Genomic DNA, 16,253 nt, shown 5'->3' with positions numbered 1-16,253 from the left:
AGCTGCAGGTGCCCTGCCCTCTTTTAAATCTGTTCACTCTAGCATAGCTCCTGCAGCTTTATCTGTTGTGATGAAGAGGGTATTTCACCAGGTTCTCCATATATACAAATGACACCTGCTGAAATTCCCTTTTCTATGCAACTGTTAAAGATATAGGAGCCCTTTCCTCCTTTTCATATGGTCACCCTAATATATGGAGAACCTGGTGAAAATCCCTCTTCATCACAGCAATTAAAACTGCAGGAGTTATACTAGAGTGACCAGATTTAAAAGAGGGCAGTGCACCTGCAGCTTTAACTGTTGTTAAAAGCTGCAGGTTCCCCATATATACAAATACCACCTGCTGAAATTCCCTTTTTGATACAACTGTTAAAGATACAGGAGCCCTGTCCTCCTTTTCATATGGTCACTCTACACAAAATACCATGTGAGCAGAAAAAAACACAAACTCACAGTCGGATATGGACTTGAGTCGGAACAAAATTCAGGATGGAATTCTGAGAACTTCAACGAACTTCAGATTTGCACCTCTCAACCCAGGAGTGAGTGTTCCTCTATTTTGAAAACTATATGTCAGAGAAAAGGATTCTAGCTTAGCCTTCTGCCTGACACCTAATTTTCTCTGTGTAGGAAACAGGTTTGTCTAAAGGAACGTCTTGTCACATGGGGCCCCTATCTGCAGTTTGAAGTGTTATACTCCAGAGAAAAGTTAATCATCTCCATGAGATCTAGGCCTAAGGACCAGTTGACACATGTGACCATGCTGGTGAATTTTCTGTATGTGAACGCTATTGGCTAGAAGTACTTTAAGGACAGGAAGTATATGTAGGGTGACCAGATGAAAAGGAGGACAGGGCTCCTGTATCTTTAACAATTGTATAGAAAAGGGAATTTCAGCAGGTGTCATTTGTATGCATGCAGCACCTGATGAAATTCCCTCTTCATCACAACAGTTCAAGCTACAGGAGCCCTGCCTTCTTTATAACTGCTTTTATTATGTGAATTCGTTTATAAAGCTATTGTTAGCAGTGGTGACTAGTGAGGAATGAAAAACACAAGACGCACTGATTAGTTGGGAAGGATTGTGCCACAGATTAAGAAGTCTTTTCTGTAGCCAGTGGGAAGTTTGCAAGAACTCATGCCAAAGAATGGGAGTACCAGAAGAGGAAAAGACTGGAATGATACAGTTTGTAATGCAACGTGTTCTTTTGCTGTATTTTACCTCTACACTGTTCTGCTTTCAGAAATTAGAAGAGAAGTACCTGTTTCACCTGTGAACTCTCAAAAAATCACTTTATTGCTGCAGTCTCCAGCTGTAAAATTCATCACCAATCCGGAGTTCTTCACGGTGCTGCATGCAAACTATGTAAGTGTCTTGCAGAAGGGCAGCCTACTTTGGTGGAAGGATCCAGGCAGCATTTCAATTCTTACTCTTTGATTCAGGCTCAGTCAAGACGTTTAGCGTGGTGACCTTCCTCAGATCACTTATTAGTATTTTGATTTAAAAAACAAAACACTAAGATTTGTGACATTTCCTTTTGCCCTGACAAGGTCATCTGATCCATTCCACCTCCCCTGAATTTGGCTTATTTAACCGTTAGCCTATTTGGGCATTCTAAGGGGGACCAACATGGCTGGACTATCCAAATGATAGGTTTATCCCCACTTAAATTTGTTCAGCTGGATCACATCATAGAAGGCATGCGGCTTCAAAACAATCCCACAGCACAACCTACAGGCCCCACAACATGTGCCTCCTTGGACAAGGAGTATTGTGTGTTTTGTAAATGAACAATATGAAACCATGTCACTGGGAATCTTAACACACAAAGGTAGCTTTTCTCACTGCTAAACCATTTTAGAAGATGTAGCATAATTATTTGTGTTCATCAGTTTCTACCATGTGACTCAGTCGATCTCGATCTATGTTGCATCCCTTGTACAACATATTGGATAGGAAGAGTGGTAGGTTTTCACACATCCACCTTGTATTCTTCCCATTTCTCTGAGCTGGGACATTCTTAATCCTTTTCTTTGGGAAACCATCACTAAGCCCGTATTTAATCAAACCCAAGCCAAATGTCTCAAATCCTGGTGTGTGTTTTGGAAGGTTTACATGGGATTCCTCACAAGGGAAATCAGTCATGGCAGAGATGTTTCACTGAGAGAGAGTTTGTATGGCCCAACTGTCGTTCCCCTGCAATGTGCAGCCAAAGGGGAATATTGTGCATGTTTTAGGTTGAGGGTTTGTTCATGTAAGGCAGGGGTGGGCATCACGTGGCCTGGAGGTCACCTGCACCCTCCTGTAGCCTTAAGTGTCCCCCTGCCACTGCCAACATTTGGTGCTGTGGTGGAAACAAACAGCAGCAAAGCAATCGGTGGTTTCCTGCTAAATTTCAGCAGCCTGAAAGGGCCAAATTTTGCTTCAAATCTGGCTTTTTTAGGTGACTGTAGCAGATTGCTGTCAAACACAACAGTGAATCACCAAATGGAGGTTTCATGGGAGTTAAAATTGGGCCCTGGAGTTCCCAAAGTTTTCCACCCCTGATATAAGATAGTTGTCAGGTCCGACCACTGCCTGATGCCCTAGATAAACTGGGTGTGTGCCCTAGACTATGCCCCCAAATAATGTGCAATGCTCAGGCATTCCTTACGAGGCATGTTGACGTGGAGAGGCTTCCCAGAAAGTCAAAGGTTTGAAAACCAGACTGTCACAGGATCAAGAAAGGGTGTATAAATCTTCTCCCAGATGTTTTGACAGATGTGTACTCTTTGCTTATAATTGGCGAAGCAGAAATGAAAAACAGTTTTAAAAAACAATTTCAAGCTTTTTCAGAGCAGGATAGTGGAATGCCTCATGGAGATATACTTTGTTCCCTTAAGATCCAAGGGATTCAAATAATATTCAGAAAACATCTAAAATTCATCTGAATATATCTTTCTGAGCCCTGTGTGACTTGTAACTTGTATTAGTAGATTTTGTATCAAAGGGAATGACAAATTAATTTGAACAGAGCAACACCTTTTCTTTTAGACCGATGAATCTGGGTTCTGCCAAAGAAACCAGAATGCCCTGCTGAAACATCTGTTAAGGCAGTCATACAAATTCCACTTGTGTAAAAATAATATACCTTATAAGTTTGGGCTTAATGTGGTTCTAATACGTTAGCCTCAAACTCCAATTAAAATGTAGAAGCATTAATTATGGTCATGAATTTTGAGTTGGAAAATATTATCCAGCAACTGGAGCTGAAATGGAAAACAGATATCTTAATTCCTTGAAGGCTTTAAAAAAAAACCTGTGAAATTCTTGGTCTCTTTTAAGGTCACAAAGGGCTACTAAAATGGCCAGTTAGCTGGTAGTGGAACAACAGAGCTTGCACTCGGTAACCCATCAGTTTCTGCAATCCCAAGTCTCTATAAGCCCAAGCTAAATAGGAAGTGGCCCACATATTTCCTGAATGTAATAATTAATTAATGTATTAATTAATGTATTAATTAAACTATTTCTATATTGCTCTTATTATTTTTATGGTACCAGGGTAGTTTATGTCCTGCTCACCTCCTGGTCTTGTAGTTAGACTGGAACTCAGGAGATCCATGTTGTAGTCCCCACTGGATGACTTGGGCCAGTCAATGACATGCTCCAAAGCAGCTGGTTTGGGGCATCTGGCCTGCTGAAATCTGACTGTGCTTGTGCAGAATCCCATGGAACATTAGCCCTCTTTAGAGGCATTTCCCAAATTGGGGTCACCTATAATTGTGGAGGGAGCTGGCTGCAGCCCAGTACCCTCCACTCATCCCTATGTTGATGGGGAAGGTCTACAAGAGCAGTGTAAACACATTCAACTGGTGTGCTTACAATGCTCCGTGCAGCTGGGAACCCTGGCTTATCAGTGTTCCCACTTGCATGGGATTCTAACCAAATTCAGTTGAATGCAGTTACCATGTCCTTTGCATTCCTTCCCCATCAGCACAGGGAGGTCAGTAGGCATGGAAGGCAACTCTGACTCCTTCCATGCTTACAGTCAACCCCTCTTTGGTGAATATCCAAAGAGGTCTATTCCCACAAGGACTGGGGGAAATGGCACTCGATTCATGCCGTGAAGCATTTACACACTGGATCAGTTTGCATACTGAACCTGGTAATTATGAACTTTGGCACCATCACTACTGATAACATAGGAATTAGCCCTTTTTAGTGTGACAGGAAAGTGTTTACTCTGCCATATCTTCAAAACCTGTGGTTGACGTAAAATAGTTTTCAATTTAGCCTCTGATCTACCAGAAGATATTTTAACTTTGACCATGACTAGCATAACATTCAGAGAGCTGTCGTTTATAAAAACAACAACAACAACAACAACAACAACAACAACAACAACAACAACAACAGGGAAATTGCAAAGGAATGTCATCTCCCCAAGCTCATTGTTGTAGAAGTATCATGAGCATGTGCCACATTCTCCATAACTATGACCTTTAATATCTTTACATATTTACTGTGTCTCAAATGTGATATCTACTGGTGCACATACTTCCCACAGTACATTTTAAGGCAACTGCTCTGGTGGCCTCTTTCCTTGAAGTGCAGTTCTTTGCAGTGAGCCCTACCACAACATAATGATTATGTATTAAGAATTGCACAGGTGGGCCCAGTGAACAGTTTGGGAACATCAGATATAATAGTGCTCACCATCTGTCAGGGCTGCTGAAGTTGCATCCTGCATTGCACATCCCACATTGAGGAGGGGGCTGGATTACATGACTTCTGAGCTCTCTCCTAACTCTTGTGATTGCCAAAGTTAAGCAGGTATGGACCAGATATGTACCTTATCATCCACCTGGATGGGAGGCCAATGGATGAGAGGCCCCATTTAAGATAAAGAAATATACATAAACAAAATGAATCCTTAATAACATTTTAATAATAACTACAACAACAACAGCAACAACAATCTATTTACATCCTACCTTTCTCCAAGGAGCTCAAGGTAACATACCGCTCGGGTCTTAAACTTTGTAAGACTGCCTTGAGGCCCTGTATTGGGCAAAAGGCGGGATAGAAATTATTATTTATTTATTTTTAAAAAATTATTTAAAATATTTATATCCCGCCCTATATCACTAAGATTCTGCCCTATATCACTAAAATGATGATGATGATGATGATGATGATGATGATGATGATGATGAAGAAGAAGAAGAAGATTATTATTATTTCTGGATGATTGGCATCAATGGAAAATTTCCACCTGGGACCCGTAGCAGTTTCAGGGGAGATTTGGAAAGGGTTCAGCCTTCCCCATATGCTATGCTTTTGATTGTGTCTGTTCCCCCCCTCTCCGCCTTCTGCCATGTCTTACAACTCCCAACATTCTCCAGACAGCATAGCTGGCAGGGGAATGCTGGGAGCTGTAGGACTTTTTTTCTGTCTAAAAATGCATCCTCAGTTAACTGTTGCATTCTTTCTTACAACTCCCAGAATTCATGATTATTGGTCATGCTGTCTGGGGCTGATGGAAGTTGAAGTCTGAAACATTTGGAGGGCACCAGTCTGGGGGAAGGCTGTTTTACTCTTTTAGATAAGGGACGTTTTACATGTATCTTTCATGCTTATTCTGCTTATTACTCTAATAATAAAGTATTATCAGAATTGACTTCATGTTTGCAATAATGTAAGTTTTGGTTTTGCCTCCTGTTTGTTGTATGCAGAGTGCCTATCGCGTTTTTACCAACAGCACCTGCTTGAAGCATATGATCCTGAAGATCCGGAGAGACGCCCGGAATTTTGAACGGTATCAGCACAACAGGGACCTGGTAAATTTTATCAACATGTTTGCTGACACACGGCTGGAACTTCCGCGAGGCTGGGAGATCAAAACTGACCAGCAAGGCAAGGTACAAGAACTTAATGAAAATAAACTTGTGTTCCATGCATGTTTATCTGGCTGATTTTATGAGGTTTGCAAAGAACGCCTGGGGTGGGACAAGTTGAAATCTATTAAATTTAAGAGTTTGCCTTATCCTCATATGTCCTCTTCTGAAGCAACATTTTATTCAGCAAAAAATACATGAAAATATTATCTATACAGCTTTTCTGGGCCTGGTTACATGAGCACGGCTGGTGATCTAGTGGCAAGCAGGCAGCTAAGGAAGCACACGGGTTAGGTGGTCCACAAACAGCTGAGCTAGGGGTGGGCGAACTCACCTGGGCTCACCTTGGTGGTCGCTCACCTAGCTGCAGCCCCTGCTCGCCAGATTGCTCGACCCCCTTTTGAGGGTCAGCTTGGCCCAGCAGGCGCTCAGGTGGGGGTCCGCACTCGTGCCGGGAGCACCAAACTGGGGCGGTGGGGCGGACGCACGGGGGTCCACTGGGCTCCAGGACCCAGTCGGGTGCTCACAGCATCGAATTATTCAAACTGAAAAGTCAGGCTAGAGTTAGCAGCCTCATCAGATCATGCAGAATCCTACTGGCTATGTTCTTTCCTCTGGTACCTTTCTCATTCATATGAATATTTTTATGATCACTTTATTACAGTCCTTCTTTGTTGACCACAACAGCCGCGCTACCACTTTCATTGATCCCAGAATCCCGCTTCAAAATGGCCGCCTACCCAATCATTTGACTCACAGACAGCACCTTCAGCGTCTCCGTAGTTACAGCGCTGGAGAGGTTTGTATTTTTCCTGCTCTGCTTAATTCATTAAGGTTGAAGAATAAATAGGTATATTTGTGACCTAAAGGTCTTTACATGTTCATCCTGCAAGCCTTATAAGTTGGAGGAAATGGGATGGGCACTCTGAGGACTACAGTGCTTTTCTTTATTATTATATTATATTATATTATATTATATTAAGTGGGGGCTGGGGGCTCTGAGTTGGTGGGGCTGTGATTCCATTCTAGGTTTCCAAAACGTGTCACCAAAATGGTTTCAGCACATTGGAAAGATCCTTTAGTGTTCTGGCTGGCTCTGACTGAAACCCAGAATAGAACCACAGCACCACAGAAATCTGAGCCACCAGCCTCCACATATTCTATTCTATTCTGTTCAAGCACACGTGCTCTGAAACATGGGCGGGATGATATTGATGAATTAGAACAGGGGTGCAGAACCTCTTTCAGCCTGAAATCCATTTCAGAGAAGCTTTTGGGCCCCCACATTTCAGTAGTGGGCACGGCCTAAAGCAAAAGGGTCAAGGTCAAAATACTGAAAATACCAGCATATCTTAGCGTAAATCTCTTCCTGCCAGTAACTAAGCTTTAGCAGAGGCATTTTGGCCGATTTGAATGGGGGGTGGGTGGGTGCGGGGAACTGCACAAAATCTGAGAAATAACCAAATCGTCAGCGGCTGAGGGAAAGGAGCGTGGCCACTTGGGGACCCCAAGAGGCCTGGATTGGGACCTTAGGGCTGAGGTTCTGAACCCCTGGATTAGAATATGGACTCCTCCCCAGACACACACACACACACACACCTGAATCCTGTTCAATCTATTCACTTTACCACACTGGCAGATATTAGTGACAGACCTCACATACCCCAACATAGTTTGGTGTTAAAAAAAACCCACCTTTTTTACAAGATTAAGTGGTACTTTACATCCTGAGAGAAATGCCTACATGGGAAAAGGAGTAGGGGGTGGGGGCGGGTGACAAACAAAGAAAAGGAAAAAAGCAACGTTACAAGCATGAGCTGGAGAAGATCTTAGCCTTTAGCGCAGCTTTAATACTTTTGTAATACATTTTGTCCTTCTTCTAAAAGAATTACAGCAGATTTCTATCTGTTTGTTTCTGGGCAATTTCTCTGCAGGATGTCAACAGCAGATTGAGAGGGGCTTTGGATATAACTGGCTGCCTGCCGGGCCAGCACTGCCACTGCACGGGGGAGACGCTTGTCTCAGTTATCAGCCTGCAGAATGTACAAGGGGAAGCTGCTGTCAGGGAGGGGAATCCTACTGCCTTTCAGGGCCAAACTAAATATCCTCCTAATCATGCATAATGCAGCTATGCATGATGCTTTTCCATATTCTCCTGCAAGTGCACACGGCCCTGATTCAGCTCATAACTCGTTCCCCCCACCCCCAAATTCATAGAATCATAGGAGAGTTGGAAGGGGCCTCTAAGGTCGTTGAGCCCAACCCCCTGCTCAATGCAGGAATCCACCTTAAATGCAGGAATCCACCTTAAAGCATTCCACACACACATGGTGGGTTTTTAAAAAGGTCTCCATTGGAATCAATAGAATGAATATAGGGATGGGAGGGAGCTTAAACCCTCCTCTCTTGAAGTGCTACACCCCTGAGCCAAATCAGAGGGGCAAACTAAATGATTTAGATTTAGTCCCCCTTCCAGAAGAGTAGGGAAGTAGTTCCACTATGTGTGATAGGGGCCAGACCTTCCCCAAGCAGGATACAGCACTTTGAAAACAGTTTGAAAACTGCATATGGAGTGTGTCCTGGGCCCCAACAGTTGTCACTACTGCTATCAACCATTTCAAAGTAGTAGTGTAGATCCTGCCTAGGAGATCATTTAGTTTGCCCCTCTCAAAGTGCAAATCCAAAGGCTCTTCTACATGCCTGGGCCTTGGTGGCAATGTCACAGTAGCTTGAATGGGTCATACAACAGCTCTAATAGGAGCCAGGTCAGTTTGGGAGGGAGCTGGAACCAGGAAACCGGAATGCTGCTCCTCCTTCTGTATGGAAGATGGGAAGCTGCCTTGTAAGGACCACGTGCTCTTTCACTAAACGGTGGCCCCTATCACGTAAGGCAGGTCGTAACCATGGCAGGCAATGTATCCAGTGATGTGGCCAGTATGAGCAGGTTTTGGCACCGATGGTGGAGTTTTGGGGGGAGTACCTCTTAGAACTGTCCTTCCAAAGCAAGCTCAGCATCATCCATCATCAGGAACATGTACTGTAGTTCTTTGTCAGCCCTGACTGACGGTAAAGAGCAGCCTCCATTTTCTGTTCGGAGTACATAGATCCTAGTTTCCTCCGTGGACATCGTAAAAAGCAGGAAAAGAGTTTGTTGGGAGGCCTGAGCTTTGTTGTCTTTGTTGTCCAGGAGAGCTGTCTGCTTTGTGGATGGGATTTGTTCTGCAATCTTTCTGCAAAGGTTTCGCCTTGGTTTATTAATCGCTTGAGTTCTGATCCTTTCTATAAATCTATCCAAACGCAGCAGGAATAACTCCTCTGAGATTGAGATAATTGCAGCTACAGCATAAGGAAGAGAAGGAATCAAAAGCAGGCTCTTTTATTTTATTTAGTTAGCATGAATTACACAGCAGGTCTATGTTTCCAATAACTGGGCAATGTTTAATTAATGCCGTTTATTAGTGTCAAGCTATTTCTTATTTAACACATGTGTTGGTATATTGGCTGGTTCCTCATTACCTATGTGCTACTTATATGTTTGCATTTTCAAGGGTGACTGGTAGGTCAATTCAGCTGCTGTTGTGCCTTTTTTTAAAAAAAAAAAAAACCTGTAGTCAATTAAAAAGAGCTGGCACTTGGCTGTTGTATTTAAATTGAATTGGCATTTGACTGAAATCTTGAAGTCAACACTAATTCATAGAATAGGCATTTTCTCATTGCAGTATTACTCAAACATGATATATAATAACCAATAGCTTTCATATATATCAACTCATTATGTACAGAATGAATGGGCCTGATCCAATGGTGCACAGCTATTGAGACCGCACACATGAAATCCTAGTCAGAAAGCAGTGACATTGAAGATCATCTGGTTGGCAAGGAGAACGTAGTGGGATGGGAGACTAAATCTAATCCCTTCCTCCCCACCCCCCAGTCCATCCAAATAGATGGAAGGTGAGATTATTGCTCTTTGAAGAGAGCTCCATGCACACAATTCCATCCACTGGATAGAGGATAGAAATTGCATGTCCTTTGCCCATTTCCTAATCCACATAGGAAGACACACATATTGCACCTACGTGGATTAGTATTTGTGGGATTTATGGGCAGGTTAAACAGGACAGGACAGGGTTACAGCCCAAACAGGAATCATGACTAAGATTCTCTTCTAATTAATAAAATAATGTTACTCATTAGATTTTTTTAAACTGGGTTCAATAACCATCAGACACTTTCCCACTTTATCTGTGCAAACATGACTTAACAATAAACATACATTTTTTTAAAAAAAGCAAACCAACTTTAAAGAACTACTAGCAGCTTACTTAAAATATCTCTTTTTTATCCTAGGCATCAGAAGTCTCTCGAAACAGAGGAGTTTCTTTGTTAACCAGACCAGGCAACAGCCTAGTAACAGCTATTCGAAATCAGCACCATCATGAGTCTTTGCCTCTAGGTATGTCTGATTGCCTTTCAGTGAGCGTACAGGATGGCCTTTTACAGAAATTGCTCTCCACAAGATGAAAACATCTCTGTAATTTCCCATGTTTACTTGTTTTTACTATGTGGTTAAAAAAAAAGAAAAAGAAAGAAAGATCCATGGTTGAATGAAGTCTCTCATTCCCATCTGGGGGGAATTAGCTGGTGGGGGAGAGGGTTGTAGGGAGAAAGTTGAGGGCAAGGAAGTATTAAGCACCCACTCCTGCCTGCTTCTCCTCTGCAAATCCCTCCCTCTTTGTTGCAATCCTTGAGCAGAAACACAGGTTTGTAGGTCCAGGTCTGCTGCTGAGTGGGCCTGTTCAGACAACACACTAAGCCATGGTTAGTCGTAGCTAACCATGGTTCGTAGCTTGGGGGTTCTCCTAGAACCATCTTTGTCACTTGAGGCTCAGGTGGCCTCGGTGGCACGGAGTGCTTTCTACCAACTTCGGTTGGTGGCCCAGCTACGCCCCTATCTGGACAGGGATAACCTAGCTTCAGTTGTCCATACTCTGGTAACTTCCAAATTAGATTACTGCAATGCCCTCTACATGGGGCTGCCTTTGAAGACGGTCCGGAAGCTGCAGCTTGTGCAAAATGCGGCGGCCAGATTGATAGCTGGAACAGGGAGGTTTGAGCATGTAACACCGATTCTGGCCCGCTTGCATTGGCTGCCTATATGTTTCCGAGCCCAATTCAAGGTGCTGGTCTTAACCTATAAAGCCCTACATGGCTTGGGACCACAATACCTGATGGAACGCCTCTCCCGACATGAACCTACCCGTACACTGCGCTCAACATCTAAGGTCCTCCTCCGAGTGCCTACTCCAAGGGAAGCTCGGAGGATGGCAACAAGTGAGAGGGCCTTTTCAGTGGTGGCCCCCCGACTGTGGAATGATCTCCCCGATGAGGCTCACCTGGCGCCAACATTGTTATCTTTTCGGCGCCAGGTCAAGACTTTTCTCTTCTCCCAGGCATTTTTAACAGCATTTTAACAGCATTTAACAACGTTAAGTTTGTTTTTAATGGACCCCACAATTGTTGTTTTTAAATGGATACTGTTGTTTTTATACTGTTTTTATGTGTGTGTGTGTGTGTGTGTGTGTGTGTGTGTGTGTTTTAAATTGTATACTTTTAATGTTTACTATTTTTAAATGTTGTAAACCGCCCAGAGAGCTTCGGCTGTGGGGCGGTATATAAATGTAATTAAATAAATAAATAAATAAATAAATAACCCTTTTGCAGCAAGTGGTTAGTGAGCATGTTTAAACTGTGGTTATGTACCCACCATGGGTAGGAATGGTTCACATGACACACTAAGGGCATGGCTAAACGAGGGCTTATCCCGGGGATCACCCCGGGATCATCCCTGTGCATCCACATGACGCACAGGGGATCCCCGGAGCAGGGAGGGATGATCTCTCCCTTGGCCCGGGATATGGCCCTACCCACTTTTCCCGATTTTTCCTGAGACCACAGAACATGTGGCCCAGCATCATGGTTTTTCCCCGGCTCCTCACGAGTAACCATAAGGAGCTGGGACCCGGGCACAGAGCTCCTCATTACTTGTTTCATTACTTGTTAAATTAGATTGATTGATTGATTGATGCGTCTGCTTGCTTACGTACTTACTTTGTATACCATCCTTCTCTCAAGACATTCAATGTGGTTTACAGTTTAAAAATTCTAAGACAGAACAAAAGACAGAACAATAAAACAGAAGAATGGTCTCAGATTGAGTCTTATTCATGTTTTCTTCCCTGATGCTCTTTTCAGCATACAATGACAAAATAGTTGCATTTCTACGCCAACCCAACATTTTTGAAATGCTGCAGGAACGTCAGCCAAGTTTGGCAAGAAACCATGCGCTCAGGTACTATATCCTGTTGCTAACTTACTTAAGACTTCTGTTGCAGGTAAGGTGGGAGGACCCGTAGGTTAGTGGTAGAACACAGGTTCATTTGCTGCCATCTCCCATTAAAGGATCCAAGGCGGATGGGCCGGGAACGTGCTCTGACTGCTACAAAGGGTTTATACTGAGAACACTGCTGATTACTAATGCAAACATTTTAGTTATTTCAAATTGTGGCAAAACATTATGGGCTGGTGTTTATAATTGCAGAATGACCCCTATCACAAATAGGCTAATGAACCTCTTGATCTTGATGAGTAAATCCGATTTGCCTTTTATTGAATGGCGCTTGCATCTTTGAGTTGCAACTTGTGACCCCTTCCCCAAGCCAAACACAGTCCAACAACCACATATTGTGGCTGATACCAGATGCCAGATACAAACTGATGCGCACAAAGCCACAAATCTCCCATTGTTGCAGACCTGGGAAGGCAGCAAAACTAGGAGGTTTATTGGGGTTTGTCAGGTAGGCCATGAGTTGATCAACGTCAGCATTATTCAGTCGTTAGGGCATTAATTTGTACCAACTGTATTGTGGCCTGAGCTATCAGTTCATTCTGCTTCATCATTACAGATGTAATACAACAAAGAATATCCAAACTTTCTCAGTGAAATTTTGTCCTCTTCCCCACCCCTCCCATCCTTCTGCTCTCTCGCGTTGTTGTTTTTTCCTGGCATTGCTGACTTGCCTTATTTAGTTCTGAGACAAAAAAGTTTTTTAGTTGCAAAGGATTAAACTTGGCTCCATGAGAAATAGAAATCAGCTCATAAAGGCATAGAGGGGTCAGTATGAGGTGAGACAATGCCCATTGTATTTAAAATGCAACTTTCTATAAGTAAGAATTTTTATCAGCATCAAATCATTCAGTTGTTGATGTTTTTGTTGTTGTTTGTACTTCAGTAATAGGAGTACTTCTTCCTTAGAGGAAAAAAAAACCCCACCCTTTATCTGATTTTTAGCAAGCCACAGACTTCACTGTTCCAAGGCCAAGACAGTTTAGTGTGCGCGTAACGGGATTTGTAACATGATCCATTTATCTTTAGGACATTTTCTTCAACTCCCATCTTGGGTCACTGATGGCCACAGGCTAGCCATCCCCTGGTTCCCAAGAGACTGGTTTTAATGACCATTCCCACTGGCTCATTCTTCCACGTTAATCCTGAATTAACCCATGAACTCTGGGTACCTAATGCCAAGTGTGTTCTTGATAGTTCAGCTGACATGGTTCCAAATTGCTTTCTAAACAGGATTATATTGCTCTTCCCAAGTGAGCATTTCAAACTACATATTTCATTGCAATTATGTGTAACGTTAGCCTGACAGCCACTTCTCCAGGCTCAAGCGTTCCAAAGAGGGGTTGATTTGTAGCAGAAAAGTAGTGAGGAATGATGCTTAACCCTTCCCCACCCATAATGTTTCCTTTGAAAGTCCCCCAGTCTCTTTTCCCCCATGGGGAAAAACAAAATTGGAACTTCAGTGGGGGTAAAACAGTTGGGATAGGGGGAATTTCAGGGGGGATTTAAGCACTCCACCCAACCAATTCCTCCTGCTTTTCTTCTGCAAATCGTCCTCGTCCAGGGCTATTTTAGAATGGAAAGTTAGCTAACATTACATGCAATATTGTATGTAAAGAGCAATTCGGCCCTTGGTGATTGACATTTTGGACACACAATTCTGCTTTCCGACAAAGAAAAAAAATTGCCCTTATTACTGAAAAGAGCCATAACTGACACCTCTGTCTCTACCTCCCCACCAGCATACAACTCCTCCTGACTTTAACCTGTGTTGCATTTTTCACAGCCCACCTCTCACCTGAGTTCCCTGCCTTTTCTAGGGTTTTCTTCAAGCCTCTTTCTTCACCCACCATTCCTTCAGATTCTTGCTTTTTTCAGCCCATTAACCAATCTGCACCTTTCCTTTAGCCTCTGAACTCATTTCTCTCCCTTCTGAGGCCTTCCCCAATTCCCATCCTGTTTAACAATGCCAAACCTGTTTAGATTTGCATGAGGTTTTAAGCTTAGACAGCCTGAGACCTTCCCCTTCTCTCACACTAGCTGACAGCTTTATTCCCTGAGTACTTGGAATATTTGTAAACCAGCTCAGACAGTTGGGGTCAGAGGATTTGCCACCACAAGTTGAGCTGTGTCAAGATGTTGTTGTTGTTAAAGGGGATTTATATACCACTTTTTACTTTTATAAAGTGACATGTTATATTTCAGCACTAACAATTGTGTATTGGCTTTTTGAACAGAAAGGAAACTGGTATAGCAGAAAGGAAATGCATAAACAGTTTTCCTTAGTAGTATTGCAACTTCTTCTTGTGTTGTTCACTTTCTAGGGAGAAGATTCACTACATTCGGACAGAGGGTACACATGGGCTTGAAAAGTTGTCCTGTGATGCAGATTTAGTAATACTCCTGAGGTAATAAAACTGATGACAATTGGATGCTTTTTGTCATATTTCAGAGCCCTTTTCTTCAAAAGCGGCTGCCCCATACTACTCAACAAGCCACACCAAAGGGAATTTGTATGCATTTATCAAGCATACTTGAGAGGATTTCCATGCTGAGTTCCTTATAAGAGACTCATAAGTATTTCTGGAATTAGTACAAATTGTGAATGCAGAAAAGGGCAACTAAATTGATCAAGGGGCTGGAGCAACTCTCCTGTGAGGGAAAGTTACAACAGCTGGGATTGTTTAGCTGGGAGAAAAGGAAGATAAGGAGATACATAATATAGGTGTACAAAATTATGCATGGTGTGCAGAATGTGGATAGCAAGACATTTCTCTCTCTCTCTCTCTCTCTCTCTCTCTCTCTCTCTCTCTCTCTCTCTCTCATAATAATAGAATGTGGGGTGATCCTATGAAACTGATTGGTGTGAGATTAAGGACAGATACTCCTTCATACAGTGCATAGTTAAACTATGGAATTCACGTCCGCAAAATGTTGTGATGCCACCACTTTGGATGGCTTTAAAAGGGGATTGGACAAATTCATGGAGGAGAAGTCTATCAATGGCTACTAGTTCTGATGGCTATATGCTACTTCCAGTATCAGAGGCAGTATGCCTATGTACACACGTTGCTGGGAATATGGGCGGGAGGGTGCTGTTGCACTCATGTCCTGTTCGTGAGTTTCCCGTGGGCAGCTGGTTGGCCACCATGTGAACAGAATGCTGGACTAGAAGGACCCTGGGTCTGATCTAACATGGCTCTTCTTATGGTCTTATGTGACTACAGTTTTTAAAATCTTGTTCTACCACATTGAGTACAGTTTTTAAAATCTAGGTTTACCACTTTAAATGAAAATATTTGGCAAAATATGTTTGTGTTGCAAGCCTAATGGAACTCATTATGGCCTCCTTTAATGAACATTTTCTTAATTTACAAAGCCTCCTTTTGTCCAGTTTTCAAATATGGGTGGGGGACAGCCTGGAGCCTGTGCCCAACCCATAGGGCTGACCCTACCGTTCAGGACAATGAGGCTTTTAAAACTTGATGTTGTGCAGACTTTATACTGTTAGTTTTACCCTACCCTGTGCCTGCTTACCCTACCCTGTACCTGTTTGCATTCTCTTCCCCTCCTTATTGTTTTACTAGGATTTTATTAGATTGTAAGCCTATGCGGCAGAGTCTTGCTATTTACTGTTTTACTCTGTACAGCACCATGTACATTGATGGTGCTATATAAATAATAATAATAATAATAATAATAATAATAATAATAATAATAATGGAGGCAGAGGTGGCAGCTTCCTAGCTGTATTCCAGCTGTTTCCCTCTGTTGGATGAAAGAGCTGTGTATGCTACACAACCTGCCCTGGCCACCTGAAGCTAGCCTGCTGCCTCAGGTATGATGGAGCATGCTATCCCACTGCCAGTAAGATACAACTGCCAGTCCAGTCAGCTTCCATAAATGAAAGCCAAAAAGAGAAAGAAGCCCAAGAAGGAAGCCAAACAAGCCAGAGGCAAAGGGGTGAAAA

The 16,253-nt window shown here is 42.9% G+C and overlaps 1 protein-coding gene across 2 annotated transcripts in view; it reads left to right on the top strand.

Moving 5' to 3' along the window:
- Positions 1-16,253, top strand: part of HECW1 (HECT, C2 and WW domain containing E3 ubiquitin protein ligase 1) — a 241,410-nt gene that overhangs the window by 182,871 nt on the left and 42,286 nt on the right. For both annotated transcript variants that reach the window (XM_063129464.1, XM_063129455.1), the window contains exons 14-19: positions 1,245-1,366; positions 5,716-5,901; positions 6,542-6,676; positions 10,228-10,333; positions 12,133-12,229; positions 14,608-14,691. In XM_063129464.1, the coding sequence (XP_062985534.1) occupies positions 1,245-1,366; positions 5,716-5,901; positions 6,542-6,676; positions 10,228-10,333; positions 12,133-12,229; positions 14,608-14,691 (730 nt within the window). The remainder of the gene's footprint in view (positions 1-1,244; positions 1,367-5,715; positions 5,902-6,541; positions 6,677-10,227; positions 10,334-12,132; positions 12,230-14,607; positions 14,692-16,253) is intronic.

The sequence above is a fragment of the Elgaria multicarinata genome, chromosome 1 (assembly GCF_023053635.1).
Source record: "Elgaria multicarinata webbii isolate HBS135686 ecotype San Diego chromosome 1, rElgMul1.1.pri, whole genome shotgun sequence".
In the NCBI taxonomy this organism is placed as follows: Eukaryota; Metazoa; Chordata; class Lepidosauria; order Squamata; family Anguidae; genus Elgaria; species Elgaria multicarinata.
The sequence above is the reverse complement of the archived record's forward strand: the minus strand, read 5'-3'. Positions and strand labels throughout refer to the sequence as shown.